At 39.0% G+C, this 20,251-nt stretch overlaps 4 protein-coding genes across 5 annotated transcripts; 1 reads left to right on the top strand and 3 right to left on the bottom strand.

Moving 5' to 3' along the window:
- Window positions 1–2,296: 2,296 nt before the first annotated feature.
- Window positions 2,297–3,977, top strand: LOC116203674. 2 transcript variants are annotated; one of them, XM_031535532.1, is made up of 3 exons: window positions 2,297–2,776; window positions 2,974–3,062; window positions 3,656–3,977. In XM_031535532.1, exons 1-3 carry the CDS (start codon window positions 2,729–2,731, stop codon window positions 3,717–3,719), a joined length of 201 nt encoding a protein of 66 aa, XP_031391392.1. In that variant the 5' UTR covers window positions 2,297–2,728; the 3' UTR covers window positions 3,720–3,977. The 2 variants fall into 2 exon arrangements, with proteins under 2 accessions (XP_031391392.1, XP_031391393.1); XM_031535533.1 differs by having other exon boundaries at window positions 2,300–2,776; window positions 2,974–3,039.
- Window positions 3,978–4,580: 603 nt separating this feature from the next.
- On the bottom strand, window positions 4,581–7,214 carry LOC116203673 (probable ribosome-binding factor A, chloroplastic). The gene is made up of 4 exons (XM_031535531.1): window positions 6,708–7,214; window positions 6,193–6,366; window positions 5,420–5,631; window positions 4,581–4,987 (listed from the first exon to the last, which is right to left on the bottom strand). The coding sequence occupies exons 1-3, from the start codon at window positions 7,059–7,061 to the stop codon at window positions 5,485–5,487; spliced, it is 675 nt and encodes a 224-aa protein (XP_031391391.1). The 5' UTR covers window positions 7,062–7,214; the 3' UTR covers window positions 4,581–4,987; window positions 5,420–5,484.
- A 4,833-nt stretch (window positions 7,215–12,047) lies between these two features.
- On the bottom strand, window positions 12,048–12,838 carry LOC116202565 (auxin-responsive protein SAUR50-like). Its single transcript, XM_031534160.1, has one exon. It carries the CDS (start codon window positions 12,704–12,706, stop codon window positions 12,374–12,376), a length of 333 nt encoding a protein of 110 aa, XP_031390020.1. The 5' UTR covers window positions 12,707–12,838; the 3' UTR covers window positions 12,048–12,373.
- Window positions 12,839–18,563: 5,725 nt separating this feature from the next.
- LOC116203458 (auxin-responsive protein SAUR21-like) lies at window positions 18,564–19,400 on the bottom strand. Its single transcript, XM_031535190.1, has one exon. The coding sequence runs from the start codon at window positions 19,060–19,062 to the stop codon at window positions 18,790–18,792; it is 273 nt and encodes a 90-aa protein (XP_031391050.1). The 5' UTR covers window positions 19,063–19,400; the 3' UTR covers window positions 18,564–18,789.
- Window positions 19,401–20,251: the final 851 nt, after the last annotated feature.

The raw sequence follows: 20,251 nt of genomic DNA, 5'->3' as shown, positions 1-20,251 counted from the left end.
TTTCAAAAATAATTTTAATAATTAATTAATATATACTAATAATATGAAATAATTGGAAACGATTTATTGAACTTGATCAAACTTAGTAATTTGCTAAATTCATTTAAGGGAACGGTAAGGACCCTAACTGTGAAGCTAAGGGTTTGTTAATTAAGTTTAGATAGTGCCTCCACGTTGTTTGCCTTATTTTTTTTTATATATATTATAATATAATTACTTTTTAACTTGGAAATAGTAAAAAAAAGAGAGTAATTTTTTGGAAAATTAACTTCTCTGACACTGAGCTTATCATATACTTCAAAGCACAGTACCCTAATTTTTTAATTTTTTGAGTTATAGTCCCTAAACAAACGAAAAAGTTACTTTTTTCCTCTTTCTGAAATCCATTGCTACGTTAAAGTTCAAACCCTCGGTTACCAGTTTTTTAATTGGAGACTTTGGTTGGAGTCCACACCGGTTATCCCTTTGTTTTCATTTGCTTTGCCAAAAAAAAAAAAAAATTCGGGCAACGGAAATGTTACAATTCTGCTATTTCTGGTGTTATATTACTCAGTTTGAGAAATGGAATGGACTAATTTATTGTTGGCCATTAGCCTTCAATTGTGCGCCAGGATAACACATACAGTTACAAGTTTTAGGATCCTATTAGTAGGATCAGGTCATGGTTTTTCTACGACTGAGGTGTATGTGGGTCATTAGGGTTATACGATTAGCTCCCGAGACGTCTGGGCGACCTGAACCGAATGTTGTGGTAGCCCACGGTCAAGGCTGGCCAAACGTACTACCTTTTATGAAATTAGCCACGTCCATATATATCGAGTGGCCATTATATAAAGTTCCGTCCTGTGAAAATTTGGCATCGTTGCATAGCTCAATTGGGTTGTGACTGTAAACAGTGTTGGGAATTGATGCTCATCAATTATTACACAAAACCGTTTTTAGGTCGGTGTTTCCTAGGTAAACTTCCTATTCAATCTAATGGTGCGTATCACATTCTTATATTTAAAGATTCTAAAATTGTGATTTTTATAGGAAAGTTTGGGTATCACATTCTTGTGAGACTGGACTGCTACACGACGGCTTTGGAATGAGTCACTTGGAATCCATAAAAGCTTTGGGAGAACCATTTGAAATGGTGGTGGGTTTTTAATGGTGAAAGTGAGAGTTAGGTCGAGAAGGGCCAAGAGAAGTGGGTGACGGATACAAGGACTACAAAGCGAGAGACCAGGAGGAGAGGATATAACTCAAAACAGCACAAGTTGGCAAAGGTCGACCATCATAAAAGTTGGAATCTCATATATCCTTCCCATTTTATAAAAAGGATTCCCATTTATTTGATCGGTTTCATGCCATCGATGCTACCTCGACCGAATATCATACTTAAAACTGTACTAAAATTATAAATGATACTGCACCGATTTATATTTATATTACGAATTCCGTGTGACGTTGATAAACAATTAATATGCTTATTATTACTCCATAAAACATTTATAGTGATATTTCTATGTAAAAAATATGTAGGATTTGTAATTCTTATCTAGGGTACGTGATAATGCCCTAAATGATCGGTCAAATTTAGATATTTCTTTCATTAAAGAAATGAGAAATTTTACTTATGAGAATAAAATTCAAAATTTCCTAATTTTAAAAATTCAAGTCATTACATAATTATTTTTTTCTTTTAAATAATTCTTCCTTATAAGTTAATATATATCCAATACTTTTTCAATTATAAGGAAAACTCATAACTTTAATAATAATAGGATAAAATAAAAATTTTTAATAGCTAATAAAATAGTATAGATAGTCTCGATATATATATATATATATATATATCAAACTCATAACTTTTTGTTTAACTGGTGAAAGTATTCGTCACGTTACTGTACCATACTTTCTTTATCGGTGTTCAATGCGTTTATATGCGGGGGTGCATAGAATTCTTTTGGATATTTGGCCGCTTAGGGGTCAATGCAGTCAAAAAGCGTACTGAGTCATCGCCTCCATTTAAGGCCACACTATTTGTAGCTTTTCTCGATCAGCCCTCCCCGAAACTTCCATTATAAATCTGAAAATGAGAAATCATGAAAAGGGAATGATTTGGAAAAGTATTCAACAATTAATGCGTTTTTGAGTTTGATCTTCAAAAAACTTCTAGGGTGCGGAACCTAATGGTCCCTTCCGAGCGTTGACAACATGTTAGTGTTACGTCCTTTTTATGCGACTCTGTCACGGCAATTAAGGATTTGAGTCGACGCGTGACACATGACATAACGCTAGAGATGCAAACTCATTGAGAGCGAACCGAGGAGTTTTAGCGACCTCCATAACAACTTATCCGAGTTGCTTAGGCTAAAAACCGGGAAAATGAGGGAAACTACTCGAGTCAAGCCCGACTTACGTTCTAGCCGGATATACATACTATGAAACTCGAGCCAATCATAGTGTTAATGGATCCACCGGGCGATGTAGGCGTCAACTCGATCTGTAACAACTAACGACTACCTGCTGTGATACGTCGAAAAATACGAGGATCTCGCTCCGGGATACGAATCCGATCGAGCGGTCTCCATCGGGCTGACCGCGCTTACTACCATACGCTCTACCTCATGGAATCATTTTGAACTGCCCCTTGGCCTGCAAGGGCGCAACTAATCCATCGCCACCCCTTCCTTCCGTTCTGTTCCCCGAGGTCTCAGCCCACGAAGGAAGGAGGACTGCTGCAATGGCGCCGCCTCCTGGACCGTACTCCGGCAAGAGCACTCTCGCTCTGGTAATCATTGATCAGATCATTCGTCTTCTTCTCTCTTCCGGTGCCAATTTCTGTTCTTCTGCGTAATGCTATTATGGCCGGGAAAAAAAAATGAAACCTTTAGCTGTATAGTATATGTTGTGATTCCTATGATTTGTCTTAACCGAAATTGATGTTGATGAAATGGAATTGGGTCGTTTTGGATTTGTCGGTGACAGGTTGCCCGTGCTTCCGCTTTCTCGGTCGGACTCGTTTACGGGAGCATCAAGCTCAAGTATCTCAAGGTGAAAGATTTGCTCCTTGATGGGTCAGTTGTTTTCGAATTAGGGATGGTCTTTCATTGTGAATCTTTTCTTGGATTTTAATGCGAAATCAGTGAGCGTTCGGTTCAGAGTCAGTGTCCAGATTGGGGAAAATTGCGGATTCGATTCGGGTTATTGCTCCGATTATCTGCATTGGTGGAGGGCTATACGAGGATCAGATGTATCATTTTGTGGGACAAAACCGGAGATATGTGTATCTGGTGAAAAAGAGGATTTCTCGATCTAATTAGTCTTTTCGAATCTGCTTGGGCGAGGAAGTGTTAAGCGCTAGTTTCCTGATTGCCTGCCGAGACTAGGACGAGGATGGCCTAATCATTCTACTGGTCTTTCAATGCCATCATAGCGTATCCTTCTTCGTGTTCTTTCACGTGCTCGTAGACGTTTCCCTCTGCTGAGAAAGAAAACCGTATGATCATTCCCCACAATGATCAATCAGTGAGAAAATTTGTTCTAATTGATGATATTTAACTTTACAATCTAAGTTGCCATAGACAATGGGGAACTCGTAGTTTCCTTCGACTGGACATGGTAACTTCAAGTTCTCATCACCTCTCTATTGTTTCTTTCTTCTTTACAGGCCCAGGCGAAGTCGCAAAGGAAAGCAGAAGCAAAGGCACACCACTGAACCCGGGAACTGCTGATAATTGTCGATCGGTTAGTTTGAGTTAGGCTTCCAATAATGCACCGCTGGAGAGGACATCAAGAGGATATAGAGGCTCTCACTTGCTCCTTTTGCTCGGCATAGTTACTGGCCTTACAGTTATCGTCTTTCACCGGCGATCCTGTCGGGGATTCTGCTTTTGTTGCTGAACAAAATTGTTGGCAAATTTTGGTAGGCTTTACCATCGGTTCTTAAATCATTCCATCAATCGTAAAATACAAGTTGAAGTTTCCCTGAATCCAGTGGAAGACACATAACCTCTGACTGCTAGCATCTAAACGCAGGCAATACTCTAAATTGTTCCTCTATAAGCAGGGCCGGGGCGAAGACACGATTTGATATTTGTCCGTAAATTGATTGTTCGGCCCTGAATGAGATTTTTGGATCCCGTAATTTTTAATATACGAGGCACCCCATAAGAGAAGTCGATACCTCATGACAAAATAAAAAACCAGCACAATTGGAGCTCACGTTTTCAGAACGTCAGGACTAGATTAACATTAACTATAGAAGGTGACGGCATAACTTCAATGTTGGATGGTGCTAGGCATGCTCTTGATGCACATGGTTTATAGAATATCCGACCAACAATCGTCGAGGTGTGTGCCCCGTAACAATTCATCTTCAATTCTACGACTATGTTAGAAAAAGCATGACAGTGGCAGCTTCCTTTTCTTCTTCAGCATGCCAATTATAAATTCAATGTCAATTCTCCAATTATTTTAAACCAAGCATGAAAGGGCCAGCCTCCTTTTGTTCTTCAGCATGCCAATTATAATATCTATGTATGATTTAGACCCTACAATATCAGGGGAATGCTATAGAATTGAAAGGAAAAATATGCATTAATATATTCCATTGTACCAAAATGAACCTCAATTGGTCTTGTAATTCGACTTCACAAATGCATTTCAGTCGATATTTTCCCTTCCCATATGCTAATAAAGCTGCTTAACATCCTTTTGTGGTAGCAAGGAAAGAAGGCCATGCATAGACACCATCAAAGTTGTACACTTCTACACACATTCATGGGTTTTGAAATAATTTACAGACTCAAAAGTAACATTTCCATTCCGCCTAGCAACATGCAATTTAGGTCCATCATCCGATATCCGTGTCCCAAGGTTAGTGTGCATGATGAGACTTTTCATGCCCTGCTTGTGAAATATCTTGCACAAAGTAAGCCGGAGGAACAGCATGATGAAACTCTAAACGGTTGTAACCGCTCTTGAGATGGGCTTGCCAGACCTGCATGAAAATTACCAACCTTCCCTTTTACGGTTTGTTGTTGAGACTAGCATTACTTGGAGAACGGGAACTTGATCGAATTCATTTGAAATCTAGATGCCTCCATGTTATAATTCTCATAAGGACAGCACCCACTCCTCATGAAGCAGCTCATGGATTGCATACTACACTTAAATTTGAATAAGTACGTGAACATTTCTTGTGATAATAAATTAATTTTTCAAAATAGCCTAGAAGTACAAAGCAGAAACCCAGTCTAGACCATTTCAAAAACAGAGGAAGCCATGCAATTATTTCGTCAAAGATGATTAGCACAAGGCCCATAGAAAGGACCTAGCCAATATTTATGAATAGTTTCCCGATATTAATATCACCATTTAGAGAGTTCTGGTTCTTGCAACAGCCAGAATAAAGAGAGGGCGTACAACTAACCTTTCAATTAGGAAATGCATGTGCAGGCCCCATGACTCTAATCATGAATAAACCATGGGAGGTTTTTAGTCAACATATATGATGCCTTCATCAGGGTCATCACCTTCCCAATCTTGATTATCTTGAGATCCATCTGATGGTCTAACTTGTTCATCATCCTCATCTTCTTCCATCTTTTTCTCAGCCTTTATCCTATCTAATATAGCAATCACCTGTAAAGATTCAGAAAAGCATATAAAAATCAACCAAAATTGGCGAACCAATGAGATCAGATGTATAGTTTTGACCCTTGATTGAAAAGGGTCTAACCCTTTACGGCATCTCAGTTCTAAAGAACAGCTAAATCACGTTAATTTGTCAATTATCTATAATTTGCAAACTCAGTAGTTACTTACGGAAGAGAGACCTATATCAGCCGAGAGGAAACCATGTTAAAACAGAGGAACATTGATTATCTTATTTAGTACATATGATGACTAAAGCACATATAAATAATCTAGCAGGATCAACTTCACCAACAACTGAAAGAACTATTAATATGCCCAAACATTTGGGATGTGTATGAGAAGTATGAAACAAGCTCCTAGCTGGGCTATATAAGCAACCAGGAAGGTAACTTATGGATGCTTGAACTGATTTGTTTTAACCTCAATGAAAAAATCAATGTGGAGTAGACGGAGCTTCTGAAGGCTCAACAAAGAGATCTGCATTGTGAAAAGAACCGGAAAAAATGTATAGCAAATGATCATGCAAAGAAGGCGAGTAAATAATACCCTGCTTCCCCTCTCTAAAGACTCATCTTCTATGAAGCGTACTTCCGGAGTCAACCGTAACTTCATACGCCTGCCCAATTCACTGCGCACGTACTTAGCTTTTGACTTCAACCCAGCGATCGCAACTTCCCGACCTCTTTCATCACCGAAAACAGACACGTATACTTTAACCACCTACAGTATAAAGCAAGTGAGACATCATCTAGGTGAGTTAAAACAAAACCAGTTTCACCTTAGTACATCTTATATCTGCACCAGTCATTGCCTCACTCACATTCAATGTCAAGCACATCTAACTAATCCAATTCTCACAATACCATAATTTGAGTTGCTAGCAAACAGAAAGCAAACCCTTTTACATGTTTTCATTGAGATAGCTCAACAATTCGATCTCCTATCACTGTACATTAGTGAACTACGCCTAGGATATGGAAGTTTTGTAGCATCTTTCACCATATCAACTGCACATTTGACCGGTAAAGAGGTAACTTAGTTCCAGCAAGACTGATGAGAACCTGTAAATCAGCTGAAACCTCGACGTCGCTGATAGTAGTGAGTGAAGAGAGATAACGGTCCGCTCCGAGGGCGGCTTCAGGCAGTATCGCGTACTGCAACACCTTATCCGTGAGCAGCATATCGGAGAGCTCGCGCCTAATCTGCTTCGCCACCATCTTCACCCTCCTCGGGTTCGCCATGCACCTCACTGTTCTCGCTCTCCGCGTCACCGCTACACCTGCCTGCGGGAGAGGCGGAGGGAATGGTCCGACGATACCCGGAGGACACGCCGAGCCAAGTTGAGCGGCGGCGATTGGCCGGGCGAGCGGCGGAGGAAGAGGTGCGTGGTGGTGGAAGAGAAGCGAGAGCGGCATTGCTTCGGAAGGCGGGAGCTCCTCGAGAGCTTGTCTTCAACTTTGCGTTCCTCGGGGTTGAGGCAGAGGACTCGATTCCGTGAGCTTGAAAGCTCGAACCGCGAAGTTGCAGTGGGGATGAAGAACGACGGAGAGACGAGAACGGCCGATCGTCCATATCCAGTGGCATTTTCGTAATATTGAACTGGAAGATAAACATGATGTCTGGAATTGGATAACAAATGGGCATGAACCTGGGCCTGGGCTCAGTTGTGTGGACCAATTATATGAGTTCGCCAATGTGGCCCAGTCCAATGGATCAGCATGAACCGGCCCGCCATGGCGCCGCCCGGCCCTTGGAGTTTCAATGGATGAAGAACCGATGGGAATAAGATGTTGTTCAATTGCCCGAAGGTAGATGTCGACCGAGGCCAGCCTTGCCATCGCATTAGGAGTAACTCCGATCGTCATGACAACAATATGAGACCGGCTGTGAGCAGCAAAAAAGTGGTTGTTGAGGCAACATGAGGCAGCGGTGAAGTTTAGTCGCACGAGGGCAAGATCGGGATCATTCACTAGCGTGAGCTCTAACTTGTAAGGAGGCTGAGCTCTGGCATCGATGAAGATGCTTATGCTTTGATCAGCTCGTCCTCGTTCTCAAGAATACATAAACTAAAATTACATGACACATCTTGAAAGCTGACGGTGACATGAGAAAATATGAGTCCTTATCTTTCATAACCATCGGTCTTGATTGTCGCTCGTTTAGAGTCCAAAGATATGAGATTCGTCCATAAATTGTTTAATGGGCAAACATTTTTTTACGAAAAAATGTGATACAATTAACAAATTGTAATTTATGTGAACATACTTCATCCACTACACAAGATTTAAATTTGAAATCCAGTTGAAACATCATGTGAAATCAAATCAATAAATTGAGGATATTGGATAATCTTTTAATGTGCTAGAACTCTTGTAGAATAAAGCCATGTGGGACCCTCATAATTTTTTTTTCGTTATTATTATTTTTTGCCACAAATATAAAAGGAAAGTGGTGGGGGATAGGGTTTTTTTCTTTTTCGTTTTAAGTCAATTTAATGCGATGGAGAATTGTGTCATGTGAGGTGATTGGGATGTTAACTTTAATTTTTTTAAAAAAAAATTGGCCATATTTATAATGGAGTAAATAAATTGTTAGTATTTTAACAATAAGCTTGAATAATAACAAGAAAAATATCCTTAAATAATAAGAAGTTATAAAAATATAAGATATAGACGAAATTACTTTAGCTTCTATGTGCAAATTTGAAGATTAAATTTGGTATTTCATTTTTCATTCACAGAGTGGACAACTTAAAAAGCATCTGTGGGACGATTGTTGAGGAGGTTACGGAGGCAACATGATAGTGAGATTATTATTCTTTTTCTTATTTTCTTAATTGTCAACCCGAACTATTTGCTAAGCCACATTTCTAGATTATAATCATGCATGAAAACTATCAATTCGGTCAGATTATTTATTATTAAATCTTAAAAAATATGTGATTTCTGGTCCTGTTTTGGGAACAATGGCGAGCTTCCTCACGGCTTTTGTTTTTTTAATTCCAATTCTTAAAGTTTTCACTTTCTTTTATGTTGAATCTTTTCAGTGTTTTTAAATTCGATCCAAACGAGGTAACAACGTAATTCGATTGACCTGTCTGGACATTTCTTCACATGTATCCGCAGTAGCATTCAAGCAATGCCCCTTGATTTCACCAGTTTCAGCCTGTGCTTTATAAATTGCATCGGTTGGGGTAGCCATTTATGATACTATGCAATTTGTGCAACCTAATGTTCATACTCTATGCATGGGATTAGCCGCTTCAATAAAATGATCTGATATTTATGGTCCAATCACTACCCTCGCGATTGCTTTATTTCTTTTAGTTCTCGTTTTTGACCCTTATGTTACTATTTTAAATCCGACCCAAACAAGATCGCATGTTATCCGGTCGGCCCATCGGTACAAACAATCAAGTCATTATGGTCAGATCAATTACTTCCAAAAAAGTTTGCCTCAACTTTTGTCTAGAAAAAATAGAAGAAATTTCATATCGAAAATGTTAAAAATACAAACTAGGATATGTGGAACTTTGTTTTTTCAAAATTTAGGTTGCCAGTGGAAAAAATTTTCTTACTCTTGGGAGTTTATTATTCATGAACTCATGAAAACTCACATTATCTTAAGATCTTTTCATCATCTATTATAGGTATTTAATTTTGGCTTCCTGGACTTGTGCAATGAGAGACCCCTATTCATTCGATGAGAGCTTGTCATATAGGATTTTAGACTACATCCTTGGCTTGTGGTCGAGTGTCTTTATACTCACCTTCTTAAATGTAAACCAAGGATAAATTAATCTAATAATTTTAAAAAATTAAACTCTTTCACCTAATTTTATTAAGAAGTGTGAATTTAGGACCACCAGCAATCTAATTGCGAAGGTGAAGCATTGCTTCGAATCAAGAGATTTCGTGATACTTTTTTATTAACCTTTCGCAAATAAGCCAAAATAATTTCATGGAGGTGAAGAATTTTTTTCAATTGGTAATTGAATATCATTTTCAAAGGAACAACACAGTAATTAAGAATTAAAAATTTAATTGGAAGAAATGGATCATGATATCCATAAATTTCAAGAATATATATATATATATATATATATATATCAATTCAAATTGCTCTCATAAGATGAGTCAATTCGTTCAACGAAGGACTTCAGAGTAGGTTGCCTACGCACTCGTAGCTCATGACGGCCCATCCCTTTTAAGTTTCTTGCATAAATGAATTTTGACTTCATAATTTCTTTTTTCAAATTAATTTCTAATTTTATCCCCTTATTGTTACATATATAGATTATTTTATAAAATTTAAAATTTTAACATATTTTCAAATTTTATCTAATTTAACGATTCATGCATTGATCAGTTTGATCATTTTCTACCCAATACCAATACATCAGCTTTAGGGCTTTTTATTTGATTGAAAAGGCACTTTTTTTTTCATTTTTTAATGATTTCTATTTCGATAATAGGTAGTTTGCCCTTGTGCAAAATAAAATTTACTCATATGATAGAAGCATTGAGTATATTTATTCACACACACATATATAGATATATATATATATATATTTGCCACATGTTGTAAAGCATCAATATTTTTGGGTTAAAAGTTTATGATATTAGAAAAGAGTAACGAAAGGAAAAGTTTTTAGATATCTTTATTTTTTCTCAAATAGTTTTGTCATACTAAAAGTATATTTAAAAACAATGTCATAGCCTAATCAATGAAAAATATTTGATAAATAAATTCTCCTTTTATGAGGGTTTTCTAATAATATCTTTTATTATGAAATTAACTAACAAGACGTGTTATTTTTTTAATTCTCTAAAATTTATTATTTTAGTTTTAAATGAAATTATAATATTGAATTATTATATTAAAAATAGATTACATATTAAGCTTTTTTAGAAAATAAAAACTTTCTAGGTAATTTCTATATTGCAATTATGACAAATGAATTCTCTTAATAACCTCTCTTGAATAAATATTCAAATTTTTACAAAACAAATATCTTTTTACAATTTTTTCATAGTTGAATAAATATACTTAGTTCATTTTCTGACACACTTAGGCGTGGCTGTACGAGAGACCTCTCGAACGATCCTTTAGCTCATGGTTTCCCATATCCCTTTGAGTATCATGTATTAATAAGTTTGAATTTTCCATTTGAACCACAATTTTATTTTATCCATTCATTAATGCATGAATAGATTATGCACCGATCTTATAGCTAATTTAATTTTAAAAAATAGAAAGATTTATTTGTATTCAAAATTTACTCAATGACTGGCCCGTGCAATTGACTAGTTAATATTTAAGCGGGTGTAAGAAATAATATTTCTTGACAATACATATATCTAATTATAGGCAGTTTTTAGATCCGCTGCAATGCGTGGGCATAATACCTACTCTTGTTACTACTTTTATTTCATAACAAAAAAACAGATTTTTATTTTTATTTTTCCTTAGGCGAGTGAGTGGTTAAGGGGCAGTTAAATTAGGTTGGGCAGAGACGAGCCTGTCGTACCGTACCATTATCACAATCTGACAAGGCATTAAATAAATAAAACAAATGAAGGTACAGAGACGTACCCCTCTCCCTTCCCCTTTCCAACTCTTCTCTTTCTCCCTCTTTCATCCCAGCGCCTATGTGGTCTTTAAATTAAGCCTCAGGATTTGTCTTCACATTTTTGGAATTGCGTAGGGTATCAGAATACATCTCTCTCCACCGCACCGTTCCAAAAATCATGTGCCATGGGACCCCGATCGGCCAGTGGTCGGCTGCCGAACATTACGAACAATAACGTGTCACGAACCGCTCAGATTCATGGGCGCCGCATTGATCCAACGGCTCCGATGGGTTCACAGACGGCCTAGTTCATGGACCGTGATAAAATTATCTCTACAAATCAACGGATTTGTTCGCACAATTAATTGGCAGATATTAATTGCTGTTGTGTGCATTGCCAAGTTGCAAGAGAGTTGCAGAGAGTGGCAGAGGACTTGTGGCTGAAACAAAGAGGACGCAAGAGGAACCGTTTCAATTCATGAACATGAAATGAACTCCTCACTTGCAAAACTGGGTGCATGCGATTCCGATCTCATGCCTTCCTGATCCTCGATGTCGGGAAGCAACAATGGAAGAACTTGTTTGCGACTAGAATCAAACATGGATATATTCAAAACAGATCCAAAGACATTACAGTTGATCATTCATTTAAACCGTAGCTAAGTTTTCGTTGATAGATGGCAGTTTTTCACAGTTAGAATGTGCATTTCTCATGCCACTGTATTGTTTCTGTCATTATAAGATGATCTTCCTACGAGTTCATATGAATGACGTGCGGGTGAATTTTGCACTGAATTACCTAGACAAATAAATTGCATAAATCGTAAGGTTAGGAGAAAATCCATCAAATTTTATACAAATCCTCACCAAGACTAACGTTCCTGGAATTGGGATCAATCAGTTGTCATTCATTACATCATTGGGGGTACATGAAAACCCTAAAAGGGGTCCAAGTCATGGAAAAAAAAGACATCCCACAAAAAAAAAAAAAGGGGTTAGACAACAAATTAAGATCAAGGGGCAGCACAAACATGGGAAGATGCAAAAAAAGAGAAGCATCTCTCTATAATGTTCTGCTTCATCTTGGCACATCTTCTCCCTTTATGTACGTGCAAAACCCGCATCGAATCAAATAATCCATGCTCGGCCTCCATTTCATCGTAGCATCGAAGTTAGAGACCGGAAAACGACTTCCTCGCAGGGGATCGTGATGCCCATGTCATGATCGTACCCAAACTCCTCCTCGGCCTGTTGGAGGAGGTACTGGAACTCAGGGTGAGTCAGGAAGGAGACCGGCACGATGTACCTGCTCCGGTTCTCCCCCACGTAAACCGCGAAATGGCCCTTGGGGACATCGAAGGGGAGGCCCTGGTCCTCGTCGTCGTATGAGCTACCACCGTGCTTCTTCCCCAGGCTCGAGCATCGCTTGAGGATCTGCTTGACGAGGGCTGCCTGAGAGAGCTTGTTGGATTTCCTGAGGATGGCCATTGAGAGAGAAGCACTTGAGCTTGAGAGAGCTTTGTATTTTGAGAGAGCTTTGTAAGTAGTTTCTTAAGGAAGAGGAGAGTGATAGGAGTCAAATGGGAGAGTATGAAGAGACTTGTGGCGGAGGAAATGCTGTGTATTGGGGTATATATAGGAGGAAAAATCCATTATCTGAAGTTCTATTATAAAATTAATTCTATTATAACATAAAATTCTTCACGGAACAAGAAATTATCCGATAATGGTATGATACAAGTGTCGTATTTGGTCGCATCTCAACAGTCAGGACAAATTGATTATACGATGATATATACAGAAATAAAAAGTCTATGCATGATTGGTTTTTACCTGCATCTATAAATTTATCGTACATTTTTCTTGATCGTACGTGGAGTAAGATAAGATAAGATGGTATATGTCGATGCTAATTGCTAGGGTGAGTGTATTATGCACGTTATCGAAGGATCCCCGCATGACTTCTCGTATTTATGGGATCACATGGGAGGTGGGGGGTTGGAGGAGGACATCCTTAGCCTGTTTTAGGGTGGTGGTGTGGGGGAGGAGAAGGACATGGTGGACAAAACCCATTGGGGGGCGTCCCTTGCTCTATGCATGTTGGTCCTCCTAGTGATGAGACCACATGTCCCCACACCTTGGCCCTTCCCTAATAATTTTCTGTCCTCCTGATCTTTCCCTATTTTAATTTGCCCTCCCCAAGTAATTTCGCCATTAATATCCTTCATCAATTTGCGTCCTTGATATTGATGTGCCAATTGGAGGATGGGTTAATTTTGCCCCCACAAGGTCCAATTATATTATCGATTGGGGTTTTTCAGGCCAAAAAACAACAAATGATGGTTGATTTCTCATGTGCATGTCATAGTCCAGTCCGGTGTCCGGACGCAAACCATGTGTGCTGAGTTATATGTAGGACTGGATTTAAAACCAAGACATTTGCTTCATACTCACTCGATCGCTTTTTAGATGGTGTATTGGGGAAGTGTGTCAATTCGAAAAATTTAAATTGAGAAGAAAGAACACGAATACTAAGGTGTAACATGGTAAAACTCTCAAATGGAGAGCAACATTCATGGATAAGTAGGGAGATTCTACTTTATCGATAAAGTGAAAATCACAATTCAAAATCGCATTTGTATTTTCCGGCCTCCTTACAAGATCCAACAGAAAAAAAGTCTCACAATTCTCTTAATTTCAACGTCTTTTCACTTATGAAATATTGAAGACTCTAAGAGTGTAAACCCAACATTATCCACACTCGTAACCATATGTAGTCTTACAAGACTCGTCCTGACCCTCCTAATATATTCAAAATACCCTAAAATATCCTTAGAAAACATTTTGATTACAGAAATTACGCCAAGAAAGAAAGCTGAAATCGCCCAAGATAGCGCTGCCAACCTCCCGTTATTGCGGCAACACTGCTTGTGCCACGGCAACCATGCTATGTATGTGCCGCGGCACAGGTCAGCTTCATCTACTCCTCTTCGTTCCCGTTTTTGGATCTTTGGGTTTTTGAGTTCGTCATCAAATACGAGGCACCTCAACATGACAATCGTGCAAACTCTCGTCATGTAATGGAAGCAAGTGTAAGCATACAATTAATTCGTGAGTACGAGAAACAACTCAATAATTAAGGAGGAGAATTAATATATAACTCTACCGATATTATATCCCTCCTAATTTCATGATCCAGAAACATTTGCTAAGGCCTTCATTGACTATCGAGGGTCCTAGTAGAATATATGCTGTTTGTAACGACTCGACGAAACTGCACTAATATTAACCGAACCTTACGAATCTGTAAAATAAGAAATCATCGATTTAGGCTTAAGATTGATTTAGGGTTTCTCCCTTGCTCCCACAGCTCCCTGATTTCAAAAGCATATTCATTGGGGGTCTTATACTGGTAAAGGAGAGACCACCCTAACGTCTAACATATCATAGACTAGGCTTGCAACCTATGCGTTTTCTTGGAAAATGTTTCCGTACTGTCCTAATCTCTGTCCCTACACAGACAATATTAATAATCCTAATCAACCATCTGAGTTATACCTGAAATCACGGACCGTAGATCGATTCAACTTTCAGACTGTACTGTTCAGTACACAACTGAAAGAATCTCTTGGAATTATGCGCCTCTCTCTCTCTCCCTCTCTCTCTCTCTCTTTTCGACTTGTGATTCTCGGGAACGCATGCCGCTCCCATACAAACAAAACAGACGTTCCATCTCTGCATCAAAAAAGATTCCCATCCAAACTAGCCCATGTGACCTCGGATGTCAGGTCAGGTTACTATGGTCTTTTCTTTCCCTCGATAACTCCGTATAACCTGCATCGATGAAGTCGTTGATGTCTGGTTTTACGGTTAGATCACCCGGTAGCATGACGAACATATACGTAACTGCATATATATGTGCAGTGGATTGATCAGGATGACCAAGATATATATGGTTCATGAGACTCATCGAGCAAACGCTTGTTGGGAAATCCTGGGGGGGAGTTCTTCCTGGTGTACACAGACAATCTGATATAGTTTGCGGGATATGTCTCATCATGGCGTATTCGGCCCTTTTTCGGTTTTCGCTAATTCTTACAAATTCGATTGTCGATAGACCGTAAGAAACGTTGTGGACTGATCATTAATACGATATATGCAACTTGTGGAAATATCTTTTATTTGCATTCACCGGCATAATGTCTACTGCCAAAAGTGACCAAATGTTCTCCATAATAAATGCATCCGCCCCTACGTGGTCCTGTCATTCCCCCATCCCCACCCCCTTCGTAAAATCATTTTCCCGGTTTAATAGTGTTTTGAAAACTCAAGAACGATAAGAAGAAGAAGATATGTGTGTCTGTGCTTCAAATGTGAACCACTCAACTGCCATCATCATAAGTTGCAACTCGTTCATGTTCTATGGCGGAGAAAGGCAGACAGTCTCTAGCAATTCCGTCTTTTGCTCTTTCTCTGTGCCTGCTTCTGTTTCTCTCTTCAGTCGCAGGTAACTTTCGTAACCAGACAAGCTTCCCCACGGGAATAATAAATCCAAGACCAGTCGGTTTTCGATGGGCTAACATCTAAGCTTCCACAGATTATCAGTTAATTCATAAAGTCCATTGACGTTCCGTGAAGAAAAAATGGACTCCTTCCAATTCTGCAACGAAGTTCCATATATAATAAAAGCTCAAAGGAAGAAGGTAAGCAAATATAACATGTATTTGCCGATTGCAAACTTTAGCTGGAGTAAGAGTTCAGAAAGTAGATAAAGAGCAGAAAGACAGGACGTTATCACTGCTTGACCTGTTCTAATACCATGTCAAGTGCTACTCCGGAAAGATTAATTAATGTGAGGAACGTGCAGCCTAATCTGCAGTTATACTCATATTTACATGGGAGATTTTTCCAATTTGCTAGTATAGGAAGTTAATAAGACCTAAGGATATAAAGTAGAAATTGGATGAATTACAGAAGGCAGGGGCAAGGCAGGACAGTCAACGTCAGATAAAGGGGCTGCCCCATGTTCTGTGAATGAGAATGGTCCTTGGGAGATCTGGGGATAGGACCAAGAAAGATTCTGATAGCCCTACCTTTATGTAATAACTGTGTCGAGGACCATAAAATGATTTCTTTGATCACTTTGAGGGCAATGTGGTTCAGGGATGGATTTAGGGTGGCGCACCCTCTTGGATTTGGAGAAAGCTATAAAATTTCTATTGTATTTTATCGAGTTTATTATTTTTCTCATTATGTTGTCCTTTTTCGTCCCCCTTAACATTACAATTTTACTATTCCTTTACCTTTGGTACCTGAATGTGGTACCACTTTTCTTGCCTCAATGCTTCCTCTAGAGTCATTACGTGTTCGATTCACCAACTCTGACAGTAACTCGAAAAGGTACATGATATATGTTCTGCGGACTCACCTTAATTTCATCATATGAATCCTAAGCTACCAATCGTTAGAGGGTAACTAATACTAGCAGAAAATCTTGTCTTAGTTTTACAAAAAATGTTACGTCGGGTTCTTTCCATATGCTCAACATCGTGAAAGAAAAGAGCTAGTAATTTACCTTGAAACTCAAGGGAGCTTCGGGCCTACTAAGGAGCAGAGACTATGAGGAAATCACATGGACTTGCTTTCCGACTTTTCAAGAGACAAAGTGGATAGGACAAATCTTGTCATGTCCATGAGCCAACAGATGGCAACTTAAAGATGTGATATTATTTGCCAGTTGGCACCTAATTTCCGTTAACGTTAATGCAAGTTTGCCTCGAGGTGTTCCATTGATTAGGATCATATGTCTGATTGATGTTTTCTATTACGCTGAAAGCGTGATTAAGAATAGCGATTTACCTGAAAGGTTGGCACGCCTGATTTGATGTTACGCTGTTAACACAGATGTTTTTGCGAAGCAAAACTATATGTCAAGCTTTGACCAAAACTAAGAGGAAGATATCCCTTATAACAACAACGAAAGAAAGGAAGTCTCTCCCACTTAGGGGAATTTGTTGGATAAATTTTTAAATAAAATGGACTTAATTCGGACTCGAGCCCATATGCAACCTAAAAGGTTAAGACAATGGGTTATTGAGCCTTTGTCTTTTATAAACTTTTCTCATATTTTCCTTTCAACCGGTGTGGAACATTTTGTCATCTCACACTCCCCAATTTTTCTCCGACATCCCGCCCTCATGTGGTATCGTATCGTTTTACACGAGCCACATGACCTTAATCAATCGACGGGACCACACGACTTAATCACACCCGCCCTCACTTCGATGTCCCGACATCGGACACAACGGGTGCATACTCGAGGCGCACGTTACGCTTATAGTCGAGCCTACGGGTCACACGGACCCGCTACATACCCAGGATTATAACTATGGGCTCTGATACCATTTGGATAAATTTTTCAACTGAAATGGACCTAATTCGGACTCGAGCCCATATGCAACATAAAAGCTTAAGCCAATGGGTTACTGGACTTTGTCTTTTATAAACTTTTCCCATATTTTCCTTTCAACCGGTGTGGGACATTTTGTCTTCTCACAGTCCCCAATTTTTCTTCAACAGAATCCGCTCGATACATCTACGCCATATCTCAATCTACCAACAGATCAACATAACGATATGGAACAAGAATGCGGGGATCCATAAAAGATGACCAATGAGCAAGACATTGCGTTGCTGAACATCTGCCGACTGAACTCGGAAATCTTCATTCAGCAGTTATGTGTGCAATCAGAGTTAATAATTAAGGACTCGAGAAACGTTAAAGAGCCAGATCTGCATATGAAACTAATTTCATTCCCGAGGGCTTTTATCCGAACGATTAAGATCTTTGAAGCACTGATTATTACAATCCCTTTGATGGTGGCAAGTTGGAATTGTCCTCTGAGATCCAAAAGTGACAATTATTCGCCTCTTTTAATGACTCCAAAGATCATGGAATCTATACGCTGGTGCGACGAATTGGTGACGATCATCTATGCTATTTGCCTCTTTTAAGGACTTGAGAAACGTTAAAGAGCCAGATCTGCATATGAAACTAATTTCATTCCTGAGGGCTTTTATCCGAACGATTAAGATCTTTGAAGAACTGATTATTACAATCCTTTTGATGGTGGCAAGTTGGAATCGTCCTCAGAGATCCAAAAGTGATGATTATTCGCCTCTTTTAACGGCTCCAAAAATCATGGAATCTATCCGCTGGTGCGACGAATTGGTCATGATCATCTATGATATTTTCATTTCTCGTGGCAAGAGGATATATATCGATAGGAATCTTTTGATAACATTTTATTTACATCATTTAGAAGGTTTCTATAACTCGGAAATGTCCAGAATTTGCTAGCTGATCAGCGCTTCATTCATCGCATTTGGAAAATGCAAAAACAAAGAAAGTTCCGGATCATAACATGAAGTGGAAAATTCGCCACTAAACAATGCTCACTATAAAATCCAGTGAGTGCTGAGCTATCCTACAGTTCTACTCATCAGAATGCGCAAAATGGCATGGAAACCATCCTAAAGAGCTGTTAGTCATGGGTCTCGTTTATTTTGTTTTACAAGTTTCTCAAACGAGTTGCTACAGCAATGAACGTGTCCTCTCTGCAAGGAATGGTCAGACCGCCCATGGGGTGATTAAACCCAAACTCTTCCTCGGCCTTGCTCAACAATTCCAGGAACAAAGGCTGATCCAAGAACGATATCGGCACTACGTATCTCTTCATCTGCTTCTCCCCGACATAGACTGCAAAATGGCCTTTGGGGACGTCAGAGGACACCAATGCTGACCCTTTACCTCGGCGGAGAATTCCGGGAACACGAATGGCCATGCTGAAGCCTGAAGGCAGGATTTCTTTTTATGAGAGAAGAAAGTAAAGTTCGTAAATGAAGTGTGTATGAGGCTTTGCTGTGGTTGAAGATGGCATTCTGAGGGAGGACATTTATAAAGGGAGGAGTTTGGTGAATGTTTCGGGATATTGCAGAGCGAGTGGCGGAGAGGCATTCCAGGGTCAGGTTTACTTCGGTGAGAGACGTATTGATCCGAAGGATCACATGGACTTGTCTTCAGGGAGGGAATTTGCAGTGATTAGTACTGTAGTTTTTGGTATTATGGGGCCCTACAGTTCATGGAAGAAGGGTTGATCAGGAGAGTGACCCATGGGAACATGCTGGAGACAATTGGAGAAGAGGGCATTGAATTGTTCCGACTGTACTTTGCAATAGAAGTTCCATTTTAAAGTCAATTTCCTTTCTGTGGCTGCAAAAACTTAATAGCTAAACTTTATCTTCTGAGTGGTCAGACATGACATGTGGATAAAAAAAAAGCTCGTTCACTTACTAAGCAGAAGCCAGTTTTCATTACTTATGTCTAAGTGGTTGAAGTTAGTGATAAGTGATGGTAATGAGATGCACGGGGACATGCTCAAAACAGCTGATTAGTGTGTGTTTGCAGTTTACAGGAAATTAAAGCGAAGGTGTAGGGTAAATTTCTTATGCCAGAGTTCAAGTGGACTTGATTATCCAAAAGATCATAAATTACGACGAAGAAAATCTAAAAGATGGTACACGATTTCAAGTTCTTTCCATCATGTATGTTGCTCACTACTAGTTAGAGTGAGTTAAGAAGAAACTTCTGGTTTTCCATGGATTCCAATGGAAATTTGTATCCAGTGGAATGCGCACCCTGTTTATCAACTCCAATGGAATGAGGAGATTTTAAGAGATTACGTGCCTGGAGTTTTTGGCAATGAACAGTTACGGCTTAAGTATCCATGGTTTTCGTAATTAGCAAAACTCCATCAATTTGAATATTTTCTGATGGAATCTTTGGTTTAGCAGACAGATCGTAAGATTTTGATGATCTTCTGATCATGATTCCATCGCCCTAGCTATTTATCAGACTTTTATGTTTGTGCATTTCAAATATCGCAGTCAATTGTCATTGGACTAATTCTTGAAAAACGCGACGTATCGATATAAATATTCCATGAACTTATTTGTCTATTTACTTCCCACCCA

The sequence above is a fragment of the Punica granatum genome, chromosome 4 (genome assembly GCF_007655135.1).
Source record: "Punica granatum isolate Tunisia-2019 chromosome 4, ASM765513v2, whole genome shotgun sequence".
In the NCBI taxonomy this organism is placed as follows: Eukaryota; Viridiplantae; Streptophyta; class Magnoliopsida; order Myrtales; family Lythraceae; genus Punica; species Punica granatum.
Note: the sequence above shows the minus strand (reverse complement) of the source record. Positions and strands in the feature narration are given on the sequence as shown.

Excerpts from the sequence above, each read along its gene's own strand:
- LOC116203673 (XM_031535531.1), bottom strand. The coding sequence starts at position 7,061 with ATGCCGCTCTCGCTTCTCTTCCACCACCACGCACCTCTTCCTCCGCCG. Across the intron at positions 6,367-6,707 it reads AGGTTTCAGCTGATTTACAG|GTGGTTAAAGTATACGTGTC; the intron begins GTTCTCATCAGT and ends TTTATACTGTAG. Across the intron at positions 5,632-6,192 it reads CTTTAGAGAGGGGAAGCAGG|GTGATTGCTATATTAGATAG; the intron begins GTATTATTTACT and ends GAATCTTTACAG.
- LOC116203674 (XM_031535532.1), top strand. The coding sequence starts at position 2,729 with ATGGCGCCGCCTCCTGGACCGTACTCCGGCAAGAGCACTCTCGCTCTG. Across the intron at positions 2,777-2,973 it reads GCAAGAGCACTCTCGCTCTG|GTTGCCCGTGCTTCCGCTTT; the intron begins GTAATCATTGAT and ends TGTCGGTGACAG. Across the intron at positions 3,063-3,655 it reads AAAGATTTGCTCCTTGATGG|GCCCAGGCGAAGTCGCAAAG; the intron begins GTCAGTTGTTTT and ends TCTTCTTTACAG.
- LOC116202565 (XM_031534160.1), bottom strand. The coding sequence starts at position 12,706 with ATGGCCATCCTCAGGAAATCCAACAAGCTCTCTCAGGCAGCCCTCGTC.
- LOC116203458 (XM_031535190.1), bottom strand. The coding sequence starts at position 19,062 with ATGGCCATTCGTGTTCCCGGAATTCTCCGCCGAGGTAAAGGGTCAGCA.